Genomic DNA, 24,415 nt, shown 5'->3' on the forward strand with positions numbered 1-24,415 from the left:
GGTATTTGTATAATCTCTCTGGAATCCCGGAGCTTACAGTTCGAAGCTGTCCAGTTCCTGTCTGGACAGTCCTACCCTCTGTGCATTGCAGAATGTCTCTCGAGTGGCTCCTCCCTCAGTGTTCCAGGGGAATATGTGTCCTGTCACTGTGGCAAGAGGCCAGAGCCTGAAGGATGAAAGGGCGAAGGTTTGCCACGGGGTGGGCAGACAGGCTCCAAAGGCAGATGGGTGGAGCCTCAAAGGCTCAGGTCTAAATCCCCACCTGGCTAGATCCAGATAGAAGACTGTTGGCACACTACCTAAGAACCACAAGGTATGCCTTAGAAACTGTTACCGTTGTTGCCTTCCTCCTACAACTACCTTCTGCTTTTGTCTTTCAATTGTTTTCACTTCTTTCTTTAAGAATTGCCTCTTTGGTTTCTGTTGTACTTTGTTTCTTCTACTGTCTTCTCCCTCTCTCACCCTCTGACACACACACCCAGTATCTCTAACTGCTTCCTCATACTTAGCCTTGAATGTGTCCATTTAAAGACTGACATTTTACCTAATTGTGTCCAGTTTCGATGGAAAGTTTTTCTGGAGTTCACTGTGGTTCCTTACCTAATACATAGAAGTTTGTATGTAGTATATATAAGTTTTCTTTATAAATTAGCATCTTTCACTTTAAGACCTAAAATTATCCTTATTAGCTTTTTTTGGAATTCAAATCTATTAGTATATAAATCTCTTCGACTTTGAAAGAACCAGGTCAATGAAAATCTAACTTACGCCCCCATAAGTATTTTTCAATCACATGTTTCTCAAGTAATGTGCCTGTGAATAATGACTAAATTTTTTTATTGTTCATATTGTTACATTAACTTGGTATACAATTGTATTTACAATGACTGCAGCTTTGAATACAGAAACAAATATCTTTCTGGCTGTACAGATTAATTCAAGTTCTGGTATTGTCTGAGAGGCACGTTATAAAAATAAATCACTCCTCCATGCTGTAGGGCACCTTTACGCTTCGTGGCCATGTGTACCTGGATATAGGTGCCCTTCAAAAGTAGGAGAATTGACCTTGTATAAAACTAAAGTTTAAAAGTTACATGTTAAATTTCACTCCATGCACTTACTCATCCAAACAACATAGTGACAGATGACAGACTATTGAAAATATAAAACTTGGGGGACAGCGGGGAGAGATTTATATATGTAGTTCTTCTAGTCCTTAAAAAAATCAAGCAAGAGTTTCTTTTGTGAATTGAGAGAGGAAGAGAGAGAGAAAGAAACGTGGCCCTTCTGGGAGCATACAGTCTTTTGAGGAGTTTACTATCCCATTTTCTTTAAAATATTTTTGTGCATACATTTGGCCATTGTAATTTGTAGAGGCTTATTTTGAAATTTTCAGTTTCTTCTCAATCTTTGGTGAAAAAGATACGTATGTTTCTATATCTTATTACATCTTTGTGGTTCTGATGCAGAACATCCTTTTTTATAACCCATTTTGTCTATGTTGCATCTAAATAATTTCAAAAGAATTTGAAAAGTTATAAAAAATTTAATGCTAAAAAATCAAGAGTCTATGTGGATCCTGAGAAACTTAACAGAAGACCATGGGGAGGGGAAGGGGGAAAAAAAGAGAGGGAGGGAAGCAAACCATAAGAGACTCTTAAAAACTGAGAATAAACTGAGGGTTGATAGGTGGGAGGGAGGGGAAAGTGGGTGATGGGTATTGAGGAAGGCACCTGTTGGGATGAACACTGGGTGTTGTATGGAAACCAGCTTGACAATGAATTTCATATCAAAAAAATAAAAAATCAAGAGTCTCCTTTGTGAGTTGAACTTTCCATCCATACAGTTCACAGTTTAGTGTAACCGGATGGCTTGTTACTCACATAATAAACCACATAGCTGATTACAGGTTGTAGATAAGCGTAATAGACTTTGCTCAGTACTAATGACCAACAAGAAAACAGAAGTCTTTAATCTTGGTAGGTTTCCCTCACTCTGAAGAAAACCGCAGGCTGAATGTTCCTGGAAAAGCAGACACAGAGGTGAGGCCCAAGTGAATATGTATTTTCTGAAAAATCAGGGGAGTTCTTACTTTAAGATGTCACATAAATGTAATTGTAGACTATAACTATAACATGTTTTTAGCTGTCTTTTTAATGCCCCAATTTCTAAGAAATCCTTCTCTTAAATTGGCAATCAAGGCAAGATAATTTTCCTAAATCTTAAATTGAAAATTGAATTTTCTGTTTATTCACTGTTAATTTTTACATACGTTATTTTGAATAAGTCAATTCATTTTCCTTTCTCTAGGCATTATGAAAAACCTGCATTTCAGAGCCATAACAATGCTAATAGGTCTTTATCTTACTGGAACAATGGCAAACCCATCAAGGAAAAGCAGTATTTCATTCAATTCTGAGTGCCAACGGAAGGGATATATTCTGACAAATTGTGCTTTTACTGGAGTGCATGATACACCTGTGGACAGACCACAGACAGCAGCCGCATACAAGCCACATACAAGTGCCCATTTCTTTAGGGCTCTCTTACAGTCCCCCATGAAAAAAGGAGACTGCAATATAAAACATCTGGACCTCAGTAACAATCTCTTTTCAAAAATAACCTTAAGCCCCCTTGCACACTTCCATGCTTTGGAAATACTAAACCTCAGCAACAGTTCCCTCTGCTCCGTCTGGTTGGATCTACCCAGTCCTAAGTCACCACGGCAGAAACGCCGCAGACGCAGCTTGAGATGTGGGCTTGCATTTCTACAGCTGTTAATTCTTCGAAGAAACAAACTCCGTGACATTCCCAAGGGTAAGTACAATTTTAAAAGATGGACTAGCCCAAGAAACAATGAGTATGTGGAGAGTTCATGTTTTATGCCCATTGGAATTCCATGGTGGTTTTCAGATTTGAGGAAATAGCTGAAAGTAAACCAATTTTATCAGAACAAATAAATGAGTTCCTTAGTGGAATTTCAAGTTATAATATGTGGAATTCATAGTCAATGCAATTTAATCTCCCATTATTATAACTTACATTAATGTGATGTAGATTTGTTGAGAGATACTAGGAACTATTTAAGTGCTAAATAATCAGGTTTTTAAATTACTTTATCATATACATGTTACTTAATATAGAAAAGCACTAAGGAATAACTAGTTCATATACTTTCAATATTTAGCACAATTCAAATTAAGTATGTTGCCATATTTATAATTTTTCTTTTCTTAGAATACATTTTCTGCTTGTCTAGTTGCCCTCCAAATGTAGACTAGAAATATGCTGATGTTATATAATCAATATGTAAAGTTTCTGATTCAGATCAAAATCAGAATTCTTCATCCTGGTTTCTAACAGGATACTCCACATATCCTGCTGTTATAATAAATTTTCATCCATTCTGACATTCAGTAGTCTACACGTTGGAGCTCTTTAAGGAATCACCAATGTTTTAATAAGAAAATGTGTCAGATTCATAATCCCTAGCTTCCTTTGCCATTTTTTATATTCAAGAGTGCTAAAACAGTTTCCTTTCCTTGTTCGTTTTTAGGCTTGGTCACTGTTTGCTAAGTACTTACTTTATATGAGACACTATACTAAAAAAGAAAGTGTAAGGATATTGTCATTTTTTTCCTCCATCCCAAATTATGCATATTTAATTTTTCTTATTTTCAATTCTTTCATATTTTCATTGATTTGCTCTTTCTCCAGCTTCTGGTCTGTTTTAAGCATCATTTTGAAAATAATAGCCTGGCAAGTGAAGGAATGATTATCCCAGGCACCATATCAACAGAATTGTGTAAGAAGGGGGAGGAGTCTCCTTTCCCTAAGCTTTTCCATGAAAGCAATTTGCAGGATTTTCAGTGTAAAGTATAAACTAATTGCACCTTATTTTATAATTTTTTGTATTATTATTTTTAAAAAACCTATTATTTGTAGAGCATTAGGAATTAAAAATTTTTTAAACTGAAGACCCTTGTGTAACACAGTTGATCCTTGAACAATGCAGTTTGAAGTATGCAGGCCCACCTATACATGGATTTTTTAAATATATAAATACAGTAGAGTACTGTATATCTTTTCTTTTTTATGGCTTTCTTAATAACGTTTTCTCAATATTACTTTATTGTAGGAATATAGTACATAATACATATAACATACAAAATACTATTAGACTTTAAAAAAAATTTTTTTTTAATGTTTTATTTATTTTTGAGACCGAGAGAGAGACAGAGTGTGAGTGGGGAGGGGCAGAGAGAGAGGGAGACACAGAATCCGAAGCAGGCTCCAGGCTCTGAGCTGTCAGCACAGAGCCCGACGTGGTGCTTGAACCCACGAACTGTGAGATCATGACCTGAGCTGAAGTCTGATGCTTAACCGACGAGCCACCCAGGCACCCCTATTTGACTTTCTTTTATGAGTAAGGCTTCCAGTCAATGACAGGCTTTTAGTAGTTTGGGGGGAGTCAAAGTTATATATAAACTTTTTACTGTGCTGGGGGTCAACACCCCTAAATCCTGTATGGTTCAAGGGCCAACTGTATATATTAAGGTTTTTCTTTATGTGTGTATAGATATTTTGCTTTCAAAGTTGGATCATACTTTGCATAATATTTAATAATTCATATTTTCATATCACAGTATATTTTGAACATCTCTATATAATTAAGGAATCTCAAAAATAATATTTTAAATAACTGAATAGCTTTTATATGTACATATGTTATAATTGGATTGATCAAACAATATTTAGACTATTTCCATTTTGCTTGCTATAACTCTTTGATCATCATTATAGCTACACATATCCATATGATATAGCATATTTTTTAGCTAGTATGGTATATGTGAATTTCAACCCCACAAATTCAATTGTACTAACCTTCTATTGTCTATAAGTCAACATAATTTCTGATTCTGAGCCCCCATTCAGTTGAGGGTGGGATATAGAGATACTTGCACTTGACATCAGTCTTTCATGGGCTTTCCTCTGCCTTTCTCCAAATTTGTACCACAGCTCTATCTAGAATCTTCTACTCAGACAAGGCATCAAAGTATCTGTGTGTGTGTTTGTGCATATGTGTGTGTGTGTGTGTGTACATGAGTGTGTGTGTGTGTGTGTGTGTGTGTGTGTGTGTGTATGTGTGTATCCCTTACTCCTGTCAGGCAGAGAACATTAAAATTTTTCAGTTTGGAGAAGATTCTTCCCACTTTTTATTTTTTTTAAACCCTCTGTCTAGGGGCACCTGGGTGGCTCAGTCGGTTGAACGTCCAACTCTTGATTTCAGTTCAGGTCATGACCTCACAGTTTGTGAGTTCAAGCCTTGCATCAGGCTCTGTACTGACAGCACGGAGCCTGCTTGGGATTCTCTGTCCCTCTCTCTGCCCCTCCCCCGCTCTCACTTTCTCTCAAAATAAATAAATAAATAGACTTAAAAAAACACACACACTCAACAACCTCTATCTAGATCTAGAAATTCTTTTCCTCTAAAGGTTTAGGCCTTTAGAAAACAAAAACCAGAAAGACTTGTAGACTCCTCTACTTTCTGCCCCCCACTGTGACTCCCTGGGGTCAGAACCTACCTTCTGCTTGAATGGGGAGAAATGGAAAGAGAGAAATAGAGATAAAAGATTAATATCTCAAAATATTACCCCACCACTGAACATATCTCCTTAAGGCAGACAAATTCCCCAGAGCTAATTAGAGGTTGGAGGGAATACAATTCCATTTAGGACCCAACACCCTTGTAAGATGCACATACAGCCCATCTTCATTTTCCAAGTTCAATTTCTGCCTCCCAAAATACCAGGAAAAATATTAAACTTGCAAAGGAGGGAAAAATGTGAAATGAGCAAATCCTGTATCTGAGTTTCTATTAGAAGTCTAGCAAATGCAACCATAGAGAGATTAATGAAACCAATAGATGATGGAAGACCAATGTAAGCCCTGAATCTAACTGGATATAATTCAGAGTTCTTTTATCCATAGCATTGTGTGATTTGAATTATTTTCCCATAATCATCATACATTTCAGTTGAGTCCCCTGTAACATCCTTTTGCTGTTCTGGGATTCTGTAACTGTGGTTTACTGACTCTGATTTTGAAATCCTATCTTGGGGAGAAAAAGCTGGTAAATGAGAGGTGCTTCCTAGAGTACCATTCTATTTCTGACCTCCCCCTTTTTTTTATTCCTTTGTTTAACCCTATTTAAAGGTAACATTTGGGGGTGCCTGGCTGACTCAGTAGAGCATGCTGCTCTTGATCCTGGGGTTGTAAGTTTGAGCCCTACGTTAAAAAAAAAAACAAAAAACTTTTTTTAAAGGTAACATCTGAATAATGTAATTTACTCATAGAATTGTTGTGAGGATTATTAAAGGAAAAAATATATTTCCAGAACCTAACTTAACATGGTATTTGGCATAATAAATGGTAGCTATTAAAGTGTGTGAAAAGTACTTTGTATACTTGTAAAGTGCTTTGCAAATATTAGTTATTTTTACTCTCTTGGCACAAGTTGAGAATAGCAGTCTATTTAGAAACAAATTGTAATTATAAATTCCGTTTTGTCTAAATCTCAAGCTATCTTTTGAAATGTTAAATGACTATTGTAGTAGATGGAACCCCTAGCCCACTATAATTCACAAGCAGAGAATCATTTGTGTTTAACTATTTATATAAGTGCTTGCACTCATCTAAAAGAATAATAAATTAGAGGTTCTCAGAAAGTAGCAATCAAGCAACTGGCCTGTAACACATGCGTACTTTTATAAATCATGCCTCACGACTTAAAATGGTGACAGTTTATAGAACCAATGAAAAGTTGCTTTCAGGAAAGCCCACCTTTGGACACTGACTAACCCAGTGTCAACTGATCGCCTATCTTCAGAATCACATGTGATGTCACCCACAAGCTTCAAGTTGGGAAAAAAACCCAGAGGAGGTGCCAGCCAATGCAATTTACAAAACAGTAGCTAGCCGTGACTTTAACCTTACTAATGATGCCACCTTCCTCCTATATTTTTGGAATGCAGCATTAATAACAGAAAAATCAGTTTTAAAACATTTACAACAGTGGAATCAATCTCCATTTATACTATCCCACCTTCATCACGTGACTGGAGTGCCTGGAAATGTCTAAGGGCCAACATTTTACTGGGATTCCAATTAGGTTGACAGACCAGATTTGACAACCTGACATTAACACAGTAAAAATTTGTTTGGTAAAAACAAAAGTATGTTGTATTCTTTTAAATTTTTTTAAATGTTTGTTTAGTTTTGAGAGACAGAGAGGGCCTGACTGGGAGAAGGGCAGAGAGAGAGGAAGACACAGAATCCGAAGCAGGCTCCAGACTCTGAGCTGTCAGCACAGATCCTGACAAGGGGCTCAAACTCATGAATCGTGAGATCGTAACCTGAGCTGAAGTCAGATGCTTAACCTACTGAGCCACCCAAGCAACCCTAGTACTCTTTTAATTTTTAGGGAATTGAATATTGCCTGCTGATTGTTATTGGATTATGGAAATACCAACAAGCTGTATTCTCAAAACTAAGTCGGGTTCTAAAATAACAAAATGAAATGTATCTCATTAAGCTAAGAGGGCAAGGTCTTTGGCTCATGTATATAAAATAGACCACATTGAGGGCTGACCTTATAAATCAATACCTGTCTAGGACCATTCCAGACTCTTCCAATTCTTAATACTCTTTGAACTCAAAGCAATAACCCCTGAATATCATTGTTTTACATTATCAAGTTATCACTCTTAGGAGAGCATTTAAGAAGTTGATAGTCCAAAAGAATGTTTCTAAGGCAATTTAATGTCTGGGCATACCTTCTGTGGTCTTGCTTCTAATAGACACTGAAATAATTTCTTGGAAATAATAAAACACCTCTGGCTTCTTAAATGCAAAGGCTAAACAGATTCCTGGCTCCCATGGCTTATGTGATCATCAGAAAGCAGTTCAATAAATAATTCCATCCCCACAAAAGTGCCTCCATATTTTCTTCCCAGTGTTTGACTCTAGCCTCCTGAAACATGGAATCTACCCTCTGATGTCCAAGCCCCCAGCCATGAATGTACTTCTCAGCCTCTTTCATTCACCTGGGCATCCCCTCAACATTGATTCACATGCTAAATTTTTAAAAGAACATATTTTCCCCCATCAAGAAACACAGACAAGTATCTTATTTTTTTAATATAATTTATTGTCAAATTGGCTTACATACAACACCTAGTGCTCATCCCAACAAATGCCCTCCTCAGTGCCCATCACCTACTTTCCCCTCTTCCCCACCCCCCATCAACCCTCAGTTTGCTCTCTGTATTTAAGAGTCTCTTATGGTTTGCCTTCCTCTCTGTTTGTAACTATTTTCCCCCCTTCCCTTCCCCCATGGTCTTTTGTCAAGTTTCTCAAGATCCACATATGAGTGAAAACATGATATCTATCTTTTGCTGACTGACTTATTTCACTCAGCATAATACCCTCCAGTTCCATCCATGTTGCTGCAAATGGCATGATTTCATTCTTTCTCATTGCCAAGTAGTATTTCATTGTATATATAAGCCACACCTTTATCCATTCATCAGTTGATGGACATTTTAGGCTCTTTCCATAATTTCACAGCCAAGTATCTTGGAGTTTACTCAAATTTCCCAACTCTGTCTTGGGAGACCCTAAACAAACAAAGTCATTTATAGCACCCGTACTAGTTCTTTCCATAAAATTAAACCTTAATTCTCTAAAATTGGAAGTAGATGGAAATTCTTCACGTAGGAGGCATAACTGAACTCAACAGTCTTAATTCCCATCTACAGAAGTTTTCCTTCCTCTTGGGGATCTTAGCTTGATATTATGAAGGGAATCAAATAAGGGGGTATCCTCGTAACTCTCTGCCTTCAAAATCCCCACCCCCCCCTTATGCTTAGAATGTTCTGGTCCCACCCTTCTTATTTACTCTTATACTCTTCTATGCTTCTATACTTCTTGTATTAATTAACATAAGTATTAGACTTCTGTTAATTGACCTTAAACAAGTCACTTAAGCTGTGAAAAACTGCTCGGTTCTTATTTTTAACTGAAGACAATGGCATATACAGGGAGGATGCGAGAGTTAGAGATGGTGTTTGTAAATACTTGAACACACAGAGTGATGGTGTATGTAAAACATTTCTCAGTCTCTGGGACACAATAGGTGCTCAAAAATGGCAGTACCCCTCTAGTGCCTTTTGATCACCTTGAGGCTCTAATTCTGTTTCCCATCCCAGTCTTTGCTATGATGGTCACTTCTGTGATTTGAGGCACAATGGGTAACTGAAGGTGATTTCCCTTCTCTTTCTGCAAAAGTTCAGAGTTTATATGAAGTTCAGAGCACTCATCAACAATCTTGTCCCCGCTGCTCAGGCTTCTGTAAGTCTAGACATTGTTGGAGCCTCCTGTTTCTCCATGTTCTGGGCACTCTTTTGATCCGTCCTCTGACTTTCTGAACCACCCTGATCTGCGAGACCATCACCACTATCAAGATAAGAAATTATCCATCACACCCAAAAGTTTCCTCGTGTCTCTTCGTAATCTGTCTTTCCTACCCATCCTCTCTCCTCTGCCCAAGTAGCCACTGATCCCCTTTCTCACGCTATAGATTTATTTACATTTTCTAGAATTTTATATTAATGCAATCCTATGATATGTACTTTTATTTTGGGTATAGCTTCTTGCATTCAGCATAATTATTTTGAGATTCATCCATGGTGTTGTATGTATTAAAAGTTCATTCCTTTTCAGTGACAGAATTCCATTGTGTGGATATGCGTTTACCGGTCAGTGGACACTTAGGCTATCTTTGTTAGCTATTATAAATAAAGATGCTAGCTAAAGGGTTGGAGAAAGATAAAGCATTAGATAAACACTAGTCAAAAGAAAAGTAGAGGAGGTACATTAATTTTAGACAAAGGAGACTTGAGCATAAGGAAAATTATCAGGGATCAAGCACTACATAAAGGGGATAAAGGGGCCACTTCTTAAAGAAGACATAATAACTTTAAACATGAATGCACCTAACAGAGAATCAAATATGTGAGGAAAAAACTGACAACTGAAAAGAAAAATAGACAAATCTGCTGTAGCTGGAGACTTCCAACACTCGCCTGTCAATTGATAGATTAAGCAGGCAAGTAATCAATGAGGATGCAGTTGACTTGAATATCACCACCAATCAACTTGATCTAATTGACATGTATACAATACTCCCTCCAACAACAGTAGAATACACATTTTTTTCAAGCTTCTACGAAACATTTACCAAGACAGACCATATTCTGGTCCATAAAACCCATCGTAACAAACTTGAATAAACAGAAATCATGCTTCCTAAACTCCACATATAAGTGAAATCATATGGTATTTGTCTTTCTCTGACTGACTTATTTTGCTTAGCATAATACACTCTAGTTCCATCCATGTCATTGAAAATGGCAAGATTTCATTCTTTTTGATGTCTGAATAATTGTCCATTGTGTATGTGTGTGTGTGTGTGTGTGTGTATAGTGTTACTCTATATAGAGTGTGTTTGTGTATGTGTATACTTTGCAAAATATACTCTCAGATTACAATGGAATTAAACTAGAAATCAGTAACAGAAAGCTGCAAAACCCTCAAATCTCTGGAAACTAAACAACACATTTCTAGATAAGACATGTATCACAGAAGAAGTCTCAAGAAGGATTTGAAAATATTTTAAGCTAAGTGAAATGAAAATGCACTTATCAAAATATGTGGGATGTGGCAAAAGCAGTGGCTAGAGGGAAATGTATAGCATTAAAACCACCCATTGGAAGAAAAGTCTAAAATCAATAATGTAACTTTCCACCTAGGGAAATTAAAGAAATGAGATCAATGTAAACCTAAAGCAAGCAGAAGAAAAGAAATAATAGAAATTTAGCAGAAATCAATGAAATTTAAAACAGTTAAAATCCACAAAACCAAAATGTGTTTCTTTGAAAAGATAAATAAAATTGATAATCCTCTAGCCAAGCTAACCAAGAAAAAAAATAAGACACAAATGGCCAGTCTCAGACGTAAAAGAGGGATCATCACTACTGTTTCTATTGATGTTAAAAGAATAATGAAACAAAGTCTTTGTGGCCAATATATGCTTTCATTTCTCTTGGGAAAATAACCTAGGCATAGAATGGCTGATTTGTATGTTAAGTAGATGTTTAACTTTTGAAGAAATTGCCAGTGTTGTATGAAGTCACAGTGTCATTTTAAATTCCCACTAGCATTATGTAAGAATTTCAGTTGTCCTACATCCTTACCCACACGAAGTATGGTCAATCTTTTTAATTTCAGCCATACTAATTAACTATTAAGCTTTTAGTGTTCTTTATATATACTGGATATAAGACTTTTCACAGATACGTGATTTGCAAATATTTTCTCCCAGTCTGTGGCTTGAGTATTTATTATTTTAACAATGTCTTTCAAAGAGCAGAATTTTTAACTTGGCGGAAGTACAGTTCATCTGTTAGCATATAAATTGTGTTTCGGTGTCATATCTAAGATATCTTTGCCTAATCCAAAGTCACAAAGATATTTCCCCTATATTTTCTTCTAGAAGTTTTATAACTTTACTTTTTTACATTTTAAGTTTATGATCTATTTACATGTAGGTTTAAATATAGGTTTCACAGCTAGGTTTATGATAGTTTTAAAATAGTCTGGGTTAATTTTTGTACATAGTATGAATAGCATATAGAAGTTTTAAAGATATCGGGGCACCTGGGTGGCTCAGTCGGTTAAGCGGCCGACTTCAGCTCAGGTCACGATCTCGCGGTCCGTGAGTTCGAGCCCCGTGTCGGGCTCTGGGCTGATGGCTCAGAGCCTGGAGCCTGCTTCCGATTCTGTGTCTCCCTCTCTCTCTGCTCCTCCCCCGTTCACGCTCTGTCTCTCTCTGTCTCAAAAATAAATAAAAAACGTTAAAAAAAATTAAAAAAAAAATAAAGATATGCAATTATTCCAGTGCCATTTGCAGGAAAGACTATTTTTTCCATCCTTTAACATGTATCCTATTCATATTTTCATAGTTAAAGTGGGTTTCTTGTAGGAATCATACAGTTGACCCTTGAATTTTTATCCAAACGGAGTATCTCCGCCTTTTAATTGGTGTTTTTAGACTATTATTTATGTCTATCATATTTATATTTTTTTCCATTTGTTCCTTCTATTCTTAGTTCCCCCTTTTCCCTTTGCCTATTTTGCATTAATGGTGTATTTTTGAAATTAATCCTCTTTATCTGCTTTCTAGCCATAATTCTTTGCTGTTGCTGTGCTGTTTTAGGGGTTGCTTTGGGGTTTTTGATATACATCCTAACATCACAGCCTGTTTTTTATGTGGTATTATACCACTTGCCTATAACACAAGAAACTTACAACAGTATTCTTTCATTTAATTTCCCCTGATCTTTGTGCTAGTATTGCCATTCATTTTGCCACTACATATGTTATACTATTTTTTCTTTAAATATGGGCCTGCCTGTGTCTTTTTTTTTTTTTTTTTTAATGAAGTGTCCATGGTTAAACAGTAATGGTTACGAGATCTGAGTTTCAATCCGAGCTCCACAGCTCCACCTACTATGACATTAGGCAGGTTCCTAACTTCACTGCGCCTAGGTTTTGTCATTTACAAGACGGTAACAGCTCCCAGGGCTTTATGAGGCTCAAAAGGACATGTTTGTGACATGCTTAGGGCATAAAGAGAGTGTACAATTACATAGGAGTTTTACAATGATTTCTTCCCTCCACTGGACTCCTAGGGTACACGTTCAATTCAGTTAAGCAGTGAGTTACTATAGGGAACTATGGGCTCACATCCATATATAGGCCAGGTAAGTGTCATGACAATGTTAAGGAAACTATAGTTGCTTTCATATTGGTGTCTTATGCTGCATTTTTTTTTTCTCGCAGACCCATATGTTTGTAAATGAAAATGTGTAGGAATATTCTTCACTCCACGAAGAAACATATTTTTTTCCAGGGGTTATATTCAAAATACTTAACAACTGGACTGTAGCCTGGGCTTTCCAGTTGCATGCCTCCTGGCCATCGTGATGGAGCAGAGTCCTGCTTTGGTGGGGGGTGGACATTGCGGGGGAGGGGACTCACTGAGGTGCCTAGGGTCATGTGGCATCACAGGAGAGCTCCGCAATCATTATTTACAAACCAATATGGAAGCACTTCTTAGTAGCATCTGCCAGCTGAATATCAGCCTTGGTTCTCTCCCATTTGTTTTTGTTTTTTTTTAAACAGGCAGCTTCTTGGCCTATCCTATATTTTCCCGGTTTTAATAGAGGCGTGAGTACAAAGAAATCATCTTCTGTAAGTGTCTGCCCCATCTAAAGCAGGCAGCCCTCATTTGGCTCTCACCAAACACTGTCTTGTGCCAGTTGGAACTTCAGCTTTTTCAAGAGAAGCTAGAAATGCAAATTTTTGTATTGCATCTTTATTGTTAGTTCAATAATTTTTAAATCTCTGAGAAGGTCAAACACCGTAATCTCTGGCTTATTGAATACATATTATATTCCAGGCATGGCAGGAGTTCACAAAGATGTGAATTCTGCCCTTAAGGGACTGGTCACCTAATGGAGAGGCTGATGGACAAATAACAGTTACTTTTATAGTAGGATGGTGAGGATGTAGCTGCCTGTATAACTGGTAACTTTTTCTTGTATGTCTTATCACTCAGACACAAGGGCTCTATGCTCTATTTGTCCTCAGCACTATGTGCCTTGCTCTTAATGTTTTGATTGAGCTGTCCTCCTGATCTCTTATTTCACCTGTATGGCTGATGTGAACATACGATAACATGGATGGACAGCTATTTGAAGTAAGTCATCCTCTCTCTGCATGGTCAGTCTGATTACGAGGTCCTTGCAGACAGTACAGAGGAACAAACCCTTCTGGAATTGAACCAACCTGCTCTATTAGGTAGTAGTTGGTTAAAGACTCAAAGTACACGTGAGAACAGAGTGGAAGGAAACGTAAAAATGAAGGGCTGCCTTGTGAGACTCAGACGAGTAATCGAATTTGGAAGTCTGCGAGGACAGGCACCTCCTTCTCCGCCTTTATTTTCTGGACCAAATGGGCCTCCTGGTTACTCTCTGGGGTCAAGTGAAATACAAAGACAGAGAGCAAAACCCAGTTAGATTATTTTGTCAGAAAACAAAATCTAGCTACAACTTACTACCTATGAAACATACATGAATGCCTAGTAATGTTCATAGTATCAACAATACCTCTGGAGTGTTCCTAGTACTGATCGTTTGGTTCATCTCCTTCCTGGGCTTTTTCTCTGCTTGCTCAGAACATATGTATCTGGTTTGCATGTGGCTTTTTCCCCAAGAACGTTGGAATCCTACTCTCTGCTGTTCTGCAACTTGACCTTTCCCCTCCTGCTCCCTCGGTCCCCCCTTCTCTTTCAGACGGAACAGTATGTTGGGGTACAGCTGTACTGTGCTTTGTCCAGCCACCTCTCCACTGAGAACCACGTAGGGTGACTCCACTTTTTTACCATGATAAACAATGTGACAGTAAATATCACCCATTTATATTGCTTTTTATTTTTAACAGGACTGTGGAAACTGAAGTCATTACAGAGTTTGGACCTGTCGTTCAATGGGATATCACAGATAGGTTTGTCTGACTTTCGTAACTGCCTACGGCTGGAGAACCTCAACTTAAAGAGCAACAAAATATTCAGAATTCATCCAGGAGCCTTCAAGGACCTCAAGAAGTTACAGGTTATAAAATGACTTTTAGAGTATTCCAATATGTAGCCATATGGGCAATTACATTAGAAGAATATTTCTATTGAAATATTCCCCATACCCAGGAGTACTGGCTGTTAGTCAAAAAGGATAAGTCTATTTAAGCATCTGACTTCGGCTCAGATCATGATCTCACGGTTTGTGGGTTCGAGCCCCACGTTGGGCTCTGTGCTGACAGCTCGGAGCCTGGAGCCTGTTTCGGATTCTGCATCTCCCTCTCTCTGTTTCTCCTCTGCTCTCACTCTGTCTCTCTCTCTCTCAAAAATAAAGATTAAAAAAATAATTTAAAACATTTTTTTTTAAAAATCAAATGCCTCAGTCATGGACATGAGTGTTATTCAAACATATTACCCAGCACCAAGAATTGGCACATTATTTTTCTAAATCAAACTAAAGCCAGTTCCAAGTTACCACTTACCAGCTGGCAAGAAATTAAATTGGAGTTATAATCGAGGCCCCCTCCCTGAGCTGCAAGGTGGGTCAAAGGTCACTGGGGTCTTGTGCAATCTGGAGCACTTGGGGAGGTTCCCCTGAGCCACGCTGGTCAATGCTGAGATGTCAGCAACCCAGGATGACATGGGGCCCTGAAGGCCTGTGACACTGTTGCTTCCAAACCCAAGCTGGGCACTAAATACAAAAATGATAGTAACAACAGCTCATGCTTGTACATTACTTACCACATGCCACATACTGTTCTGCACGTTAGACCCATCCATCCTGGAGTCTCTACGTCACATTTTGGAGCCAGAACACCTGTCTCTCAGGCACTTTGCAATGAATCTCACTGAAGAACTGACAGCTGGGAGGGGGAAGCATCCCAAAGCCCTGCTCTGGGCCCGGCAGCTTCCGTCCCTTCCCCAAGCACTGTCCTCCACCTCCCTCTTCTCTGAGGGATATTGTAAAATCCTCCCACAGTACTCCTTTAGAGAGGCCGAGGGGCCTCCAGTGTGACATCTAGCGATGTCTCAGGAAGAGACTTAGTGCCCCGTATCCTCTGTCACCCTCACTCTTCATGTAGGCCAGCATCGTTCGAGAGAAACACACTGTGAGCCAGGTATGCAGTTTTAGAGGCTCTAGTCACTAGATTCAGAAAGTAAAAATAAGTAGGTGAATTTCGTTTAGTAATACATATTTTTATTATTTAAAAAAAATTTTTTTAATGTTTATTTTTGAAAGAGAGACAGAGCGTGAGTGGGGGAGGGGCAGAGAGACGGAGACACAAAATCCAAAACAGGCTCCAGGCTCTGAGCTGTCAGCACAGCACCCGACGCGGGGCTCGAACCCACGAGCCGCGAGATCGTAACCTGAGCCGAAGCCGGACGCTCAACCGACTGAGCCACCCAGGTGCCCCTGGTAAAATATTTTTTAACCCAGTATACCCAAATATTATTTTTTACAAATATAAAGTTATGTAATCAATATAAAAATTATTAATGAGCTATTTCACATTGTTAAACCCTGGTGTATATTATTCACACCCATATCCCAATTTAACTAGTCACAGGTTAGTGCTCTAAAGCCACATGGGTGGTTAGTGGCCGTCAGATTAGACAGCAGCACCATAGCTGATTTTTCCCAATTTTATGAGAAGTGTTATTCAAGTATTGCTGCAAGACAAATTTCCAACTGCCCCCTTTCAACCAGGGTCCCCCAAGTCCCTCCACTATTGAAGGGAGACCAGTAAAGTGGTGGTGAGGTGAGTGGACCCTGGGGTCAGCTGCCTGAGTTGAAACCGAAGCTCTGCCACTTTGCAGCCCCACAATCTTGGGCAAGTGACCCAATGTCTCCGTGCCTCAGTTTTCTCATTTGAAAAAACAGAGATGACTTCATTCCTTTCTCATAGGATGTTGTGAGAATTAAATGTTTGAATGCACATAAAGTGCTTTGAACAGTATTTGGAATATAGCAAGCCCTTTTTTTTTTAATGTTTATTTATTTATTTTGAGAGAGAGAGAGAGGGAAAACCCCAAGCAGGCTCCGCACTGTCAGTGCAGAGCCTGATGCGGGGCTTGATCTCACGAACCACGAGATAGCGACCTGAGCCAAAATCAAGAGTCAGATGCTTGGCCGACTGAGCCATCCAGGCGCCCCAAGCTCTTTATAATTGTAGACTACATATAGAAATTCTAAAGTGGCCATGGTATCCCACTAGTTTAACATACAAATCTGCTTGTGCCACTTCTTGTTAGAACCCCTCCTAAGCTTTCGCAACAAGAGCTTGGCCCCCGCCTGCCTCTCCAGCCTCATTGCAAACCACTCTCCCCTTGCTCACTGCACTCCTTCTGTCTTCACACTAAGGCCTCCCCACTTGCTGATCCTTTGGAAGAGCTAACTCTTATGAATCCCTCCAATGTCACTTCCTCAAGGAAGCCTTCCCAGGGCCTCCAGATTGAATTAGTTGCCCATTTATATACACTTATAATATGCTATGCTTTTTCCTTATTGCATTCATCACAACAGAAATCATCATTTAGTTTTAGGGATGGTTAGTTGTTAATGCCTACCTCCCCATAATCCTTACGCTCCTTGAGGACATATGCCATAATCTATTTTGTTTTCTAGTGCTTTGCATATGTCTAATTCATAACACATATTTTAAAACACTTGTCGAGCAAAGCAATGAATAAGTAGATGATCATGAACAGGTGTATTAGTTACCTATTGCTGTGTAACAATTACTACCAATTTAGCAGTCCCAAACCCCACATTATCTCATAACTTGCGGGGTCAGGAAGCCAGGCAGGGTCCCTTGTCCTTTGCTAAGGCTACTTCAAGAGGCTGCAGTCAAGGTGTTGGCCAGGGTTGGAAGCTCACCTGAAGGTCCAGCTGGAGATGAATTCACTTCCAAGCTCATGTGGTTGTCGACAAGACTCAGTTCCTGTGAGCTGTTGAACAATTCCTTACCGGCTATCAGCTGAAGCCTGCCCTCAGTTCCATGCCATGGGGGCCTCTCCATAGAGCAGTTCACAGCATGGCAACTTGCTTTAGAGCCTGAAGGACAGAGCCTGCCAGCAAGAAAAACATTACAATCTAATACAATGTGATTATGGGAGTGACATCACATTGCTTTTGCCATATTCTGTTGCTTAGAACCAAGTTACAGGCCCTGCCCACGCTCTAGGGGAGGAGACCACTCAAGGGTGTGAATACCAGGAGGCAGGATCGCTGGGGACCATCTTTGCCACAGTATTGATCAGAGCAGATGAGAAAGTGCTCCCCGATTCACCACAAATACGTTGCCAGATTGCCTGGGAACCTCGTTTAACACACTGGATACTGATTATAAGTGTATTTGTGTATGTAATTGCCCTATGTCTGTTTTTATCTCCTGTGCATTTTTGCTGTGCTTCATTAGTGTTCCGTAGCTCGCATGCAACACATGCTACAGGCCAACTAAAAACCAGCCCCAGGAATGTTTTCAATCCTCTGTAATTCTTGCTTCACCTGACCTGCCCAGAATCATACAATTTCTCCTTCTCCATTATCCCTTCTCCGTGTTTGGCAAGAACTCTAAAAACTGGTTTTGGAACTCGATGGATATATTTGGTACCAGAAAGCTGAATATTAAAATAGATGTTTTCTTCTTTTTCAGGAGATGTATTTAATACTTGCACTATGCTATGTGTTTTCCCGTGAGGGCATCTTTCCAGAAGCCAGTTAGATTTTTCAAAGCATACAGTCATCATCGTGTTTAGATAGAATGAGATCTATGTAAACTGACATTTCAGATTAGCATTCTGTATCTTTCCCGTTCTTCCTAGATGCAGTGATTTGTGGAGCTATATTAGGTGCCTCCCAATCTTTCTGTAACGTACACCCCTTTCAGATGTTGGTGGATGGCTTCTTTCTTTAGCCAAATTGGACTGTTCTGCTTTCATCTTTTCTCAGAAATTACTCCTCCTGAATCATTTGATTCGTTTTCTGTCCTTGCTTCAGTTTTGTTTTCAGTCCCATGATTTGTAATATAATAAGATGCTAGGGTGACAAAAATGTAGATAATGCACTAAAAAGAAAGTAACCAGCTGAAAACCATCAGAGGATTTCACTCTGTTGCTGAGGAGGGGTACAGAAGAAAGCTATTGGTCCCAGGCCAGGCCGGGCCAAGCAAAATGGTTTAATTTTCTCCCTATCCCCCTCCTGGTCTCCTACTTCCTATTTTTGGCAACCTTCCCTTGGGAGTCAAGACTGCTTGGTTACTCAACACTGGAAAGGTTGCCCTCACTACCTAAGTTCAGGGAGAATTCCGATTCTACCTGTAGTGGTCTTAGGAATTTATATAGCCCAAGATATCAGTGCTGTTTTTTTCCCCTGATGTTTAGAAAACAATTGACCTGGATAACATTCAGTCTCTCTGGCTTTCATCCATGGCCCACTTTCCTTTTTTTTTTTTTTTCCTTCCAGCAAGGTTTGCATTTTCTCTTTTACGATTTTCTGTTCTTCTAATGACTACCTGCCCCTCCTCAAGCCCCACCTCTGCCTCCCACTGCCTCCCCCCACCCACCCAGCCCTGCACTCCAGTTCAGTGGGAGATCAGGCTCTGAGAGAGCGTGTTCCAGAGTGGAAGGCGCACGGCTGTGGGGCTAGATCAGCTCTCAACTCTGCCATTTCATTCATTCATTGCTTTCTCCATTATTTACTGAGTACCTGCCATGTACCAGGCCCTAGTAGCAGGGGCTAGGTGGTAAGTACTGTGTGACCTAGCCCAGTTTCCTCCTCTGAGGAAGCTTTGGGGAGGATTGGAGATAATGCATGTGAAGCGCCTGATGGAAGGCCTGGTACCCAGCAGCACTCGGCCAATAGTAGCTAGAGCTACACCCAACTGCTCTTCCTGCCGTATCGTGTCACGGCCATATCCAACTTCAGCAGATCTGGCTCTGTGTTTCTAGAGCCACCGAATCCTTTTTGTTTCCCAGGTTCCCCTTCATTTCATTTCTTTTTTTTTTTTTTTTAATGTTTATTTATTTTGAGAGAGAACACGTGGGAGCAGGGGAGGGGCAGAGAGATTGGGAGAGAGGATCCCAAGCAGGCTCTGTGCTCACAGCGCAGAGCCCGACGTGGGGCTCCATCTCACAAACTGTGACATCACGGCCTGAGCCAAAATCAAGAGTCAGACGCTTAACCGACTGAGCCACCCCGGCGTCTCTCCCCTTCATTTCTGATCAAACTAGAAAAATTAGTCATTTTGTGTATACTAGGTATCCATGGATGCAGGGAAATGTACTACTACCCTTGAGATAATAGTTGATGCAAAAGATCTCTCTGCTACTTCTGGTCAACCACAGTTCTGTGTTCTATGCACTCATCATCTAGCATCTTCTGTCACTTTCAAGATCACAGTGCTTCTAGAAATTCTAGACCTAGTATCTATTTCTAGACCTTGATAACAACAGGAAGTCTAAGTTTTATCTAATAGTTCAAATCATAGGAGAGAAGAAAGGGAAAATGATTAGGCATCTAATATAGGTAGGCACAATACTTAAAGCTTTCACATTCATTTAATCCTTACAACAACCCTAGGGGGTAGGTTCCTAAAAAGTGAACAGTTTGCTGAGGCTGATAGAGTTGCTAGGGGCAGAACAGAAATTTAAACCCAGTATTCTCTAACTCTCACATCAGTGCAAAATTCATATTGCCTCCATACCAATGTACGCAATATCTGTATTGTTTATTTTGTCTCCAAATGTCTTTTATTCACAGACTGTCCTAAATTTGTTCCTTCTCAAGCAGGTTGTAGACCTCAGCAACAATGTTCTCGCCACCATCCTGCCAATGATGCTCATTGCTCTAGAATTTCCCCATCTGGAGGTGGACTTGGCTGATAATCGATGGCAGTGTGACCATAGTGTGGCAGCCTTCCAAAATTTCATTTCTGAATCCTGGAGGAAAACATGGAATATAATTTGCAGCCAGTCTGTAGGTAAGTCAGTGGTGCCTCTTTTTCCTGAAATGTTCCAGCCGAACTGAAAAAAAAAAAAAAAAAAAAAGTCCATGAAAAATTTAGTCTCATTTGAAACGGTGACAGTCTCCCTAAAGCAAAAATGTTGATTATGGCATTAAGTCAGCCACACACTGTGTCACAGAATCATCACTGCTACCTATTTCTCTCACTTCATGAATAATTTTCTTCACAGGGTCAAAGAAACCTAGTTTAAATAGCTCAGAAACAATTAGATTTGGTCAAAAACAGAAATTTCACCAGAAGAGAAAGCCCCAAAATGTCACATTTTTATCCCAATTCTTAAAAAATATTTGATCAAAGAAAGAACTTTTAAAATGTGAAACATGATTATTTAAAGTGCTTGCCCCTGAAAATAACACTGTATGTTAACTATACCAGAATTAAAATAAAATAAAATAAAATAAAATAAAATAAAATACTTCCTAACCCTCTGAAAAGATATTCCTATAGATAAACAAAACATACATATTTCAAAAATATACTTTTCTTTGATTTGTTCCCTGACACTTTCCCCAAATGCTAGACCACATTATTAGAGTTGAGCATTCTGAAAACCTTTTTTTGCCATTAACTATCTTGGGTAAAGATCCCAAACCCCTCCTGGTTGTGGGATGGGAAGTGTTTTTCAGTGAGCCCTGGGCTCTGTTCTGTTCACGGCTGCACTAAAGGACAAGCAAGGCCGTGCTTACCAGGTTTAGAAGAAATCCACGAAGACCACAGAGAAGTCTTAATGTTAGCCGTGGGAAAGGTAATGGTGCACGTGGGCAGAGCCAGGGAGGGCCTTGCAGGGCCCTGATGGAACGTTCTCGGAAATGTGCGGCAGGGGAGGATGCGGAGGAAGGAGGAGCGACGCAGCTGTCCCCTCCAGTCTGGCTTCTTTCCTCCCCTGGGCTGCAGTCGGGCAAGAAGTCTAAGAAACACCCGGCCTCCTGGGCCTACGAGTAGCAGACCTAAGCCAGACAGCCACGTGCACAAGCGCAGGGAGCCGCAGACATCCTATTGGCATTAGACAGTCGCCCGATCCATCAGTAAGGCTGCTTATACTCTTCAAATGTAGTTAGATAGGGCACTGAGGGGGACTCACGCAAGCTTCTGAAGCCACCAGAACCCTCCTTCAGTGTCCACTCACTGTGTGTTTCCCCCACCCCACTTGCAGGGAACGAGGAGGCCTACCGGTGGACTCCCCAAAGAATTTCCAGGGACACCCGCCTTCCTCTCGTTACTATGAATCATATGAAAAGCCTCATAGCAGGCAGAGCCGAGCGGCCCCAGGAGGGACCATCCGAGCACTTTTCCACCCCGGGGAGCAAGGACCCTGCCGGCACCCACCCCAGTGAGAAGCGGAGCCGGCTGCCGAGATGGGTCAGGAGCCCCGTAAAGGAGGAGGCTTCCCAGGACCTCACCCTGGCGGTGTGCCTGGCGGTGTTCATCACGTTCTTCGTGGCTTTCTGCCTGGGGGCTTTTGCCAGGCCTTTCCTGGACAGACTGTGGCAACAGAGGTGCGGACACAAAAGGCCCAGTTCGGATAACGCGTACTCCAACGAGGGCTTCTGTATGGACATCGAAGCTGCAGGCAACACCCAGGGCCTGAGGACAGACCTGCCCCTCCGTGAGAAGCAGACCCCTGCAGGCCCCGATGCTGCTGCCCTCCCCGACGGAATTCTTTCTGGCAGCCGGCAGAGCAGGGGACCGTGCGGGGACCACAGTGGCCCTGGGAGTGGAAAGGATGACGTACTTCTGAGTGACAGCGAGGCCTGCTCCACTCTCCGAGGACAGACAAATGCCGATCATAAGGAACCAACTCCTGCAGGACAGGATCACATCTACCAGAAAGATGTTTTTGGAGAAATAAATTATGCGACGGTGGCCCAGGAAGATTCTCTCAGCGAGCACTCAGTGGGTGTCCCTGCGGCAGCTGGCAGATTGCTAACTGTCTCTGGATCAATTCATAGTGATTCGGATGAATTCAACGCACCACTCTCACAAGGAATGACAGCTTCTCTCTCTAAAATGCAAGCATGTACGAAAGCACAGAGGACTGCTGAGAACGAGAAAAGAGGGGACACCGAATGGTTACCTTCGGAATTTTCGGAGGAAACGCAAGTGAGCATTTACACGAATCTGCTGGACACACAGCAGCAGAGGCTCACGAGGGCCAGTGCTGAGGAGGGGCTTCCCACCTGCTCCAGCGAGGTCACACTCGGTGACCCAGGAGAGATGAACCCATCCCCACCAGTCCTTCCTCCGGGATGGGGCCGTGACCTGCGTATCACGCCCACTAACACGGAACCAGAGCAGAAACATGCTCCTTGTGACCCTCAGTGCGAGCTGGACAGCAACTACGATTCTGATGAAGGGTCTTTATTTACCCTCAGTTCAAGTTCAGATGATGAAAGAAATGTGACCGAAGAAGAGGCACATGGTGAGGAGAGCCACAGGGCCAGCGGGCCCCCAGAGGACAAGGACTCAGGGGTGAGGAAGGACAATGTTACATCATTAGAGGATCCTGAGGCCTACAGCAGTTTCCAGAAGATTCTAGGGGAATGTGAGAATCAGGAGGATCATTTTGAAAAACCTCTCATTTTTGGTCCAGACTCTGGTTTATACGAGACTCATCTGGAAAGTGCCTCTAACACTCATACAGTTGAGGATGCATTGACCTTGCCTGGATCACCGGCCAATAGTCCCCTCAGGGACGAGATCGCAGGCAAGGTCACTTATGATTATGCCACAGCTCTCCAATCTGAGGCAGTAGAGTGGCAGTGCTCACTTAGAGACTTAGAATTTTTCAGTGTAGATGTCTTACCACAAAGACCATCATGTTCTCCTGAAGCTCCCTCAGATTCTGATAAGAGTGACTGTCATGAAAGAGACTCAGATATTTACAAATACGAACCTTGCATTCAGGGGAGAAACACAGCTCAAAATGATACTCCTCTCAAGGTCACTACAGGTGAAAACTTAAGACCCTCACCACAAAATCTTGAAGGGGTCAACATGAATTCCCACCCGATAGACACTGATGCAAATGAGCGGTTGATACGTCCTCTTGAGGACTATGATTCCAGGAAGGTTATAAGCCAAACTCGATTGTTACAGTCCTGTGGTGATGAGCCAGCTCTTCAGTGTGAAAGAGAAGAGAGGGATTATACTGAAAACAGTTCCAGGAGCCAGGGGCTGTTGTTACAAGAGCCTCCAAATGAAACCAGTTCAGTAGGAGCACAGGAGCCCTTTGGTGATAGAGACTGGGGTACATATTCACAGAATGTGTCGCAGTCAGAAAAGGAGCACTGTAACGTCTCTACTCAAATGCAGACCCAGAACAACCTGTTGGGAGTTGGCTCTCTGTGTGAGGACCAGCTCTACTACGACAGAGACCAGGACATTTGAAAGTCAAACAGAACTCAAATAGCATTTTAGTATAGACCGAAGCACCGGACAGAACGGCCGAACCCATTTTAACAAATTCTGCACAAAAGACATCACAGCTTTTGAGAGGTCGATCATGAAACTACAAAGTTGGGGGGGATTCAGAGTAACTCTAAATTGTTTCTTTTTTTTCCCATAAGTTATGTTAAAAGAGGGACCATTTTGTAGACCAAACAGTAAATTAAAAATCAGTCTTCAAGAA

General features: G+C 40.7%; 1 protein-coding gene across 3 annotated transcripts; it reads left to right on the forward strand.

Moving 5' to 3' along the window:
• The first annotated feature begins 15 nt into the window (after positions 1–15).
• On the forward strand, positions 16–24,415 carry LRRC66 (leucine rich repeat containing 66). Of its 3 annotated transcripts, none has more exons than XM_058722612.1 (6): positions 16–313; positions 1,984–2,042; positions 2,311–2,817; positions 14,629–14,798; positions 20,550–20,742; positions 21,941–24,415. In XM_058722612.1, exons 3-6 carry the CDS (start codon positions 2,316–2,318, stop codon positions 24,172–24,174), a joined length of 3,099 nt encoding a protein of 1,032 aa, XP_058578595.1. In that variant the 5' UTR covers positions 16–313; positions 1,984–2,042; positions 2,311–2,315; the 3' UTR covers positions 24,175–24,415. The 3 variants fall into 3 exon arrangements, with proteins under 3 accessions (XP_058578595.1, XP_058578597.1, XP_058578596.1); XM_058722614.1 differs by having other exon boundaries at positions 20,553–20,742; XM_058722613.1 differs by lacking the exon at positions 1,984–2,042.

The sequence above is a fragment of the Neofelis nebulosa genome, chromosome 3 (assembly GCF_028018385.1).
Source record: "Neofelis nebulosa isolate mNeoNeb1 chromosome 3, mNeoNeb1.pri, whole genome shotgun sequence".
NCBI classification, from domain to species: domain Eukaryota; kingdom Metazoa; phylum Chordata; class Mammalia; order Carnivora; family Felidae; genus Neofelis; species Neofelis nebulosa.

Coding starts and splice junctions, on each gene's coding strand:
- LRRC66 (XM_058722612.1), top strand. CDS start 2,316: ATGAAAAACCTGCATTTCAGAGCCATAACAATGCTAATAGGTCTTTAT. Junction 2,818..14,628: donor ACTCCGTGACATTCCCAAGG/GTAAGTACAATT, acceptor TATTTTTAACAG/GACTGTGGAAACTGAAGTCA. Junction 20,743..21,940: donor AATTTGCAGCCAGTCTGTAG/GTAAGTCAGTGG, acceptor CCCCACTTGCAG/GGAACGAGGAGGCCTACCGG.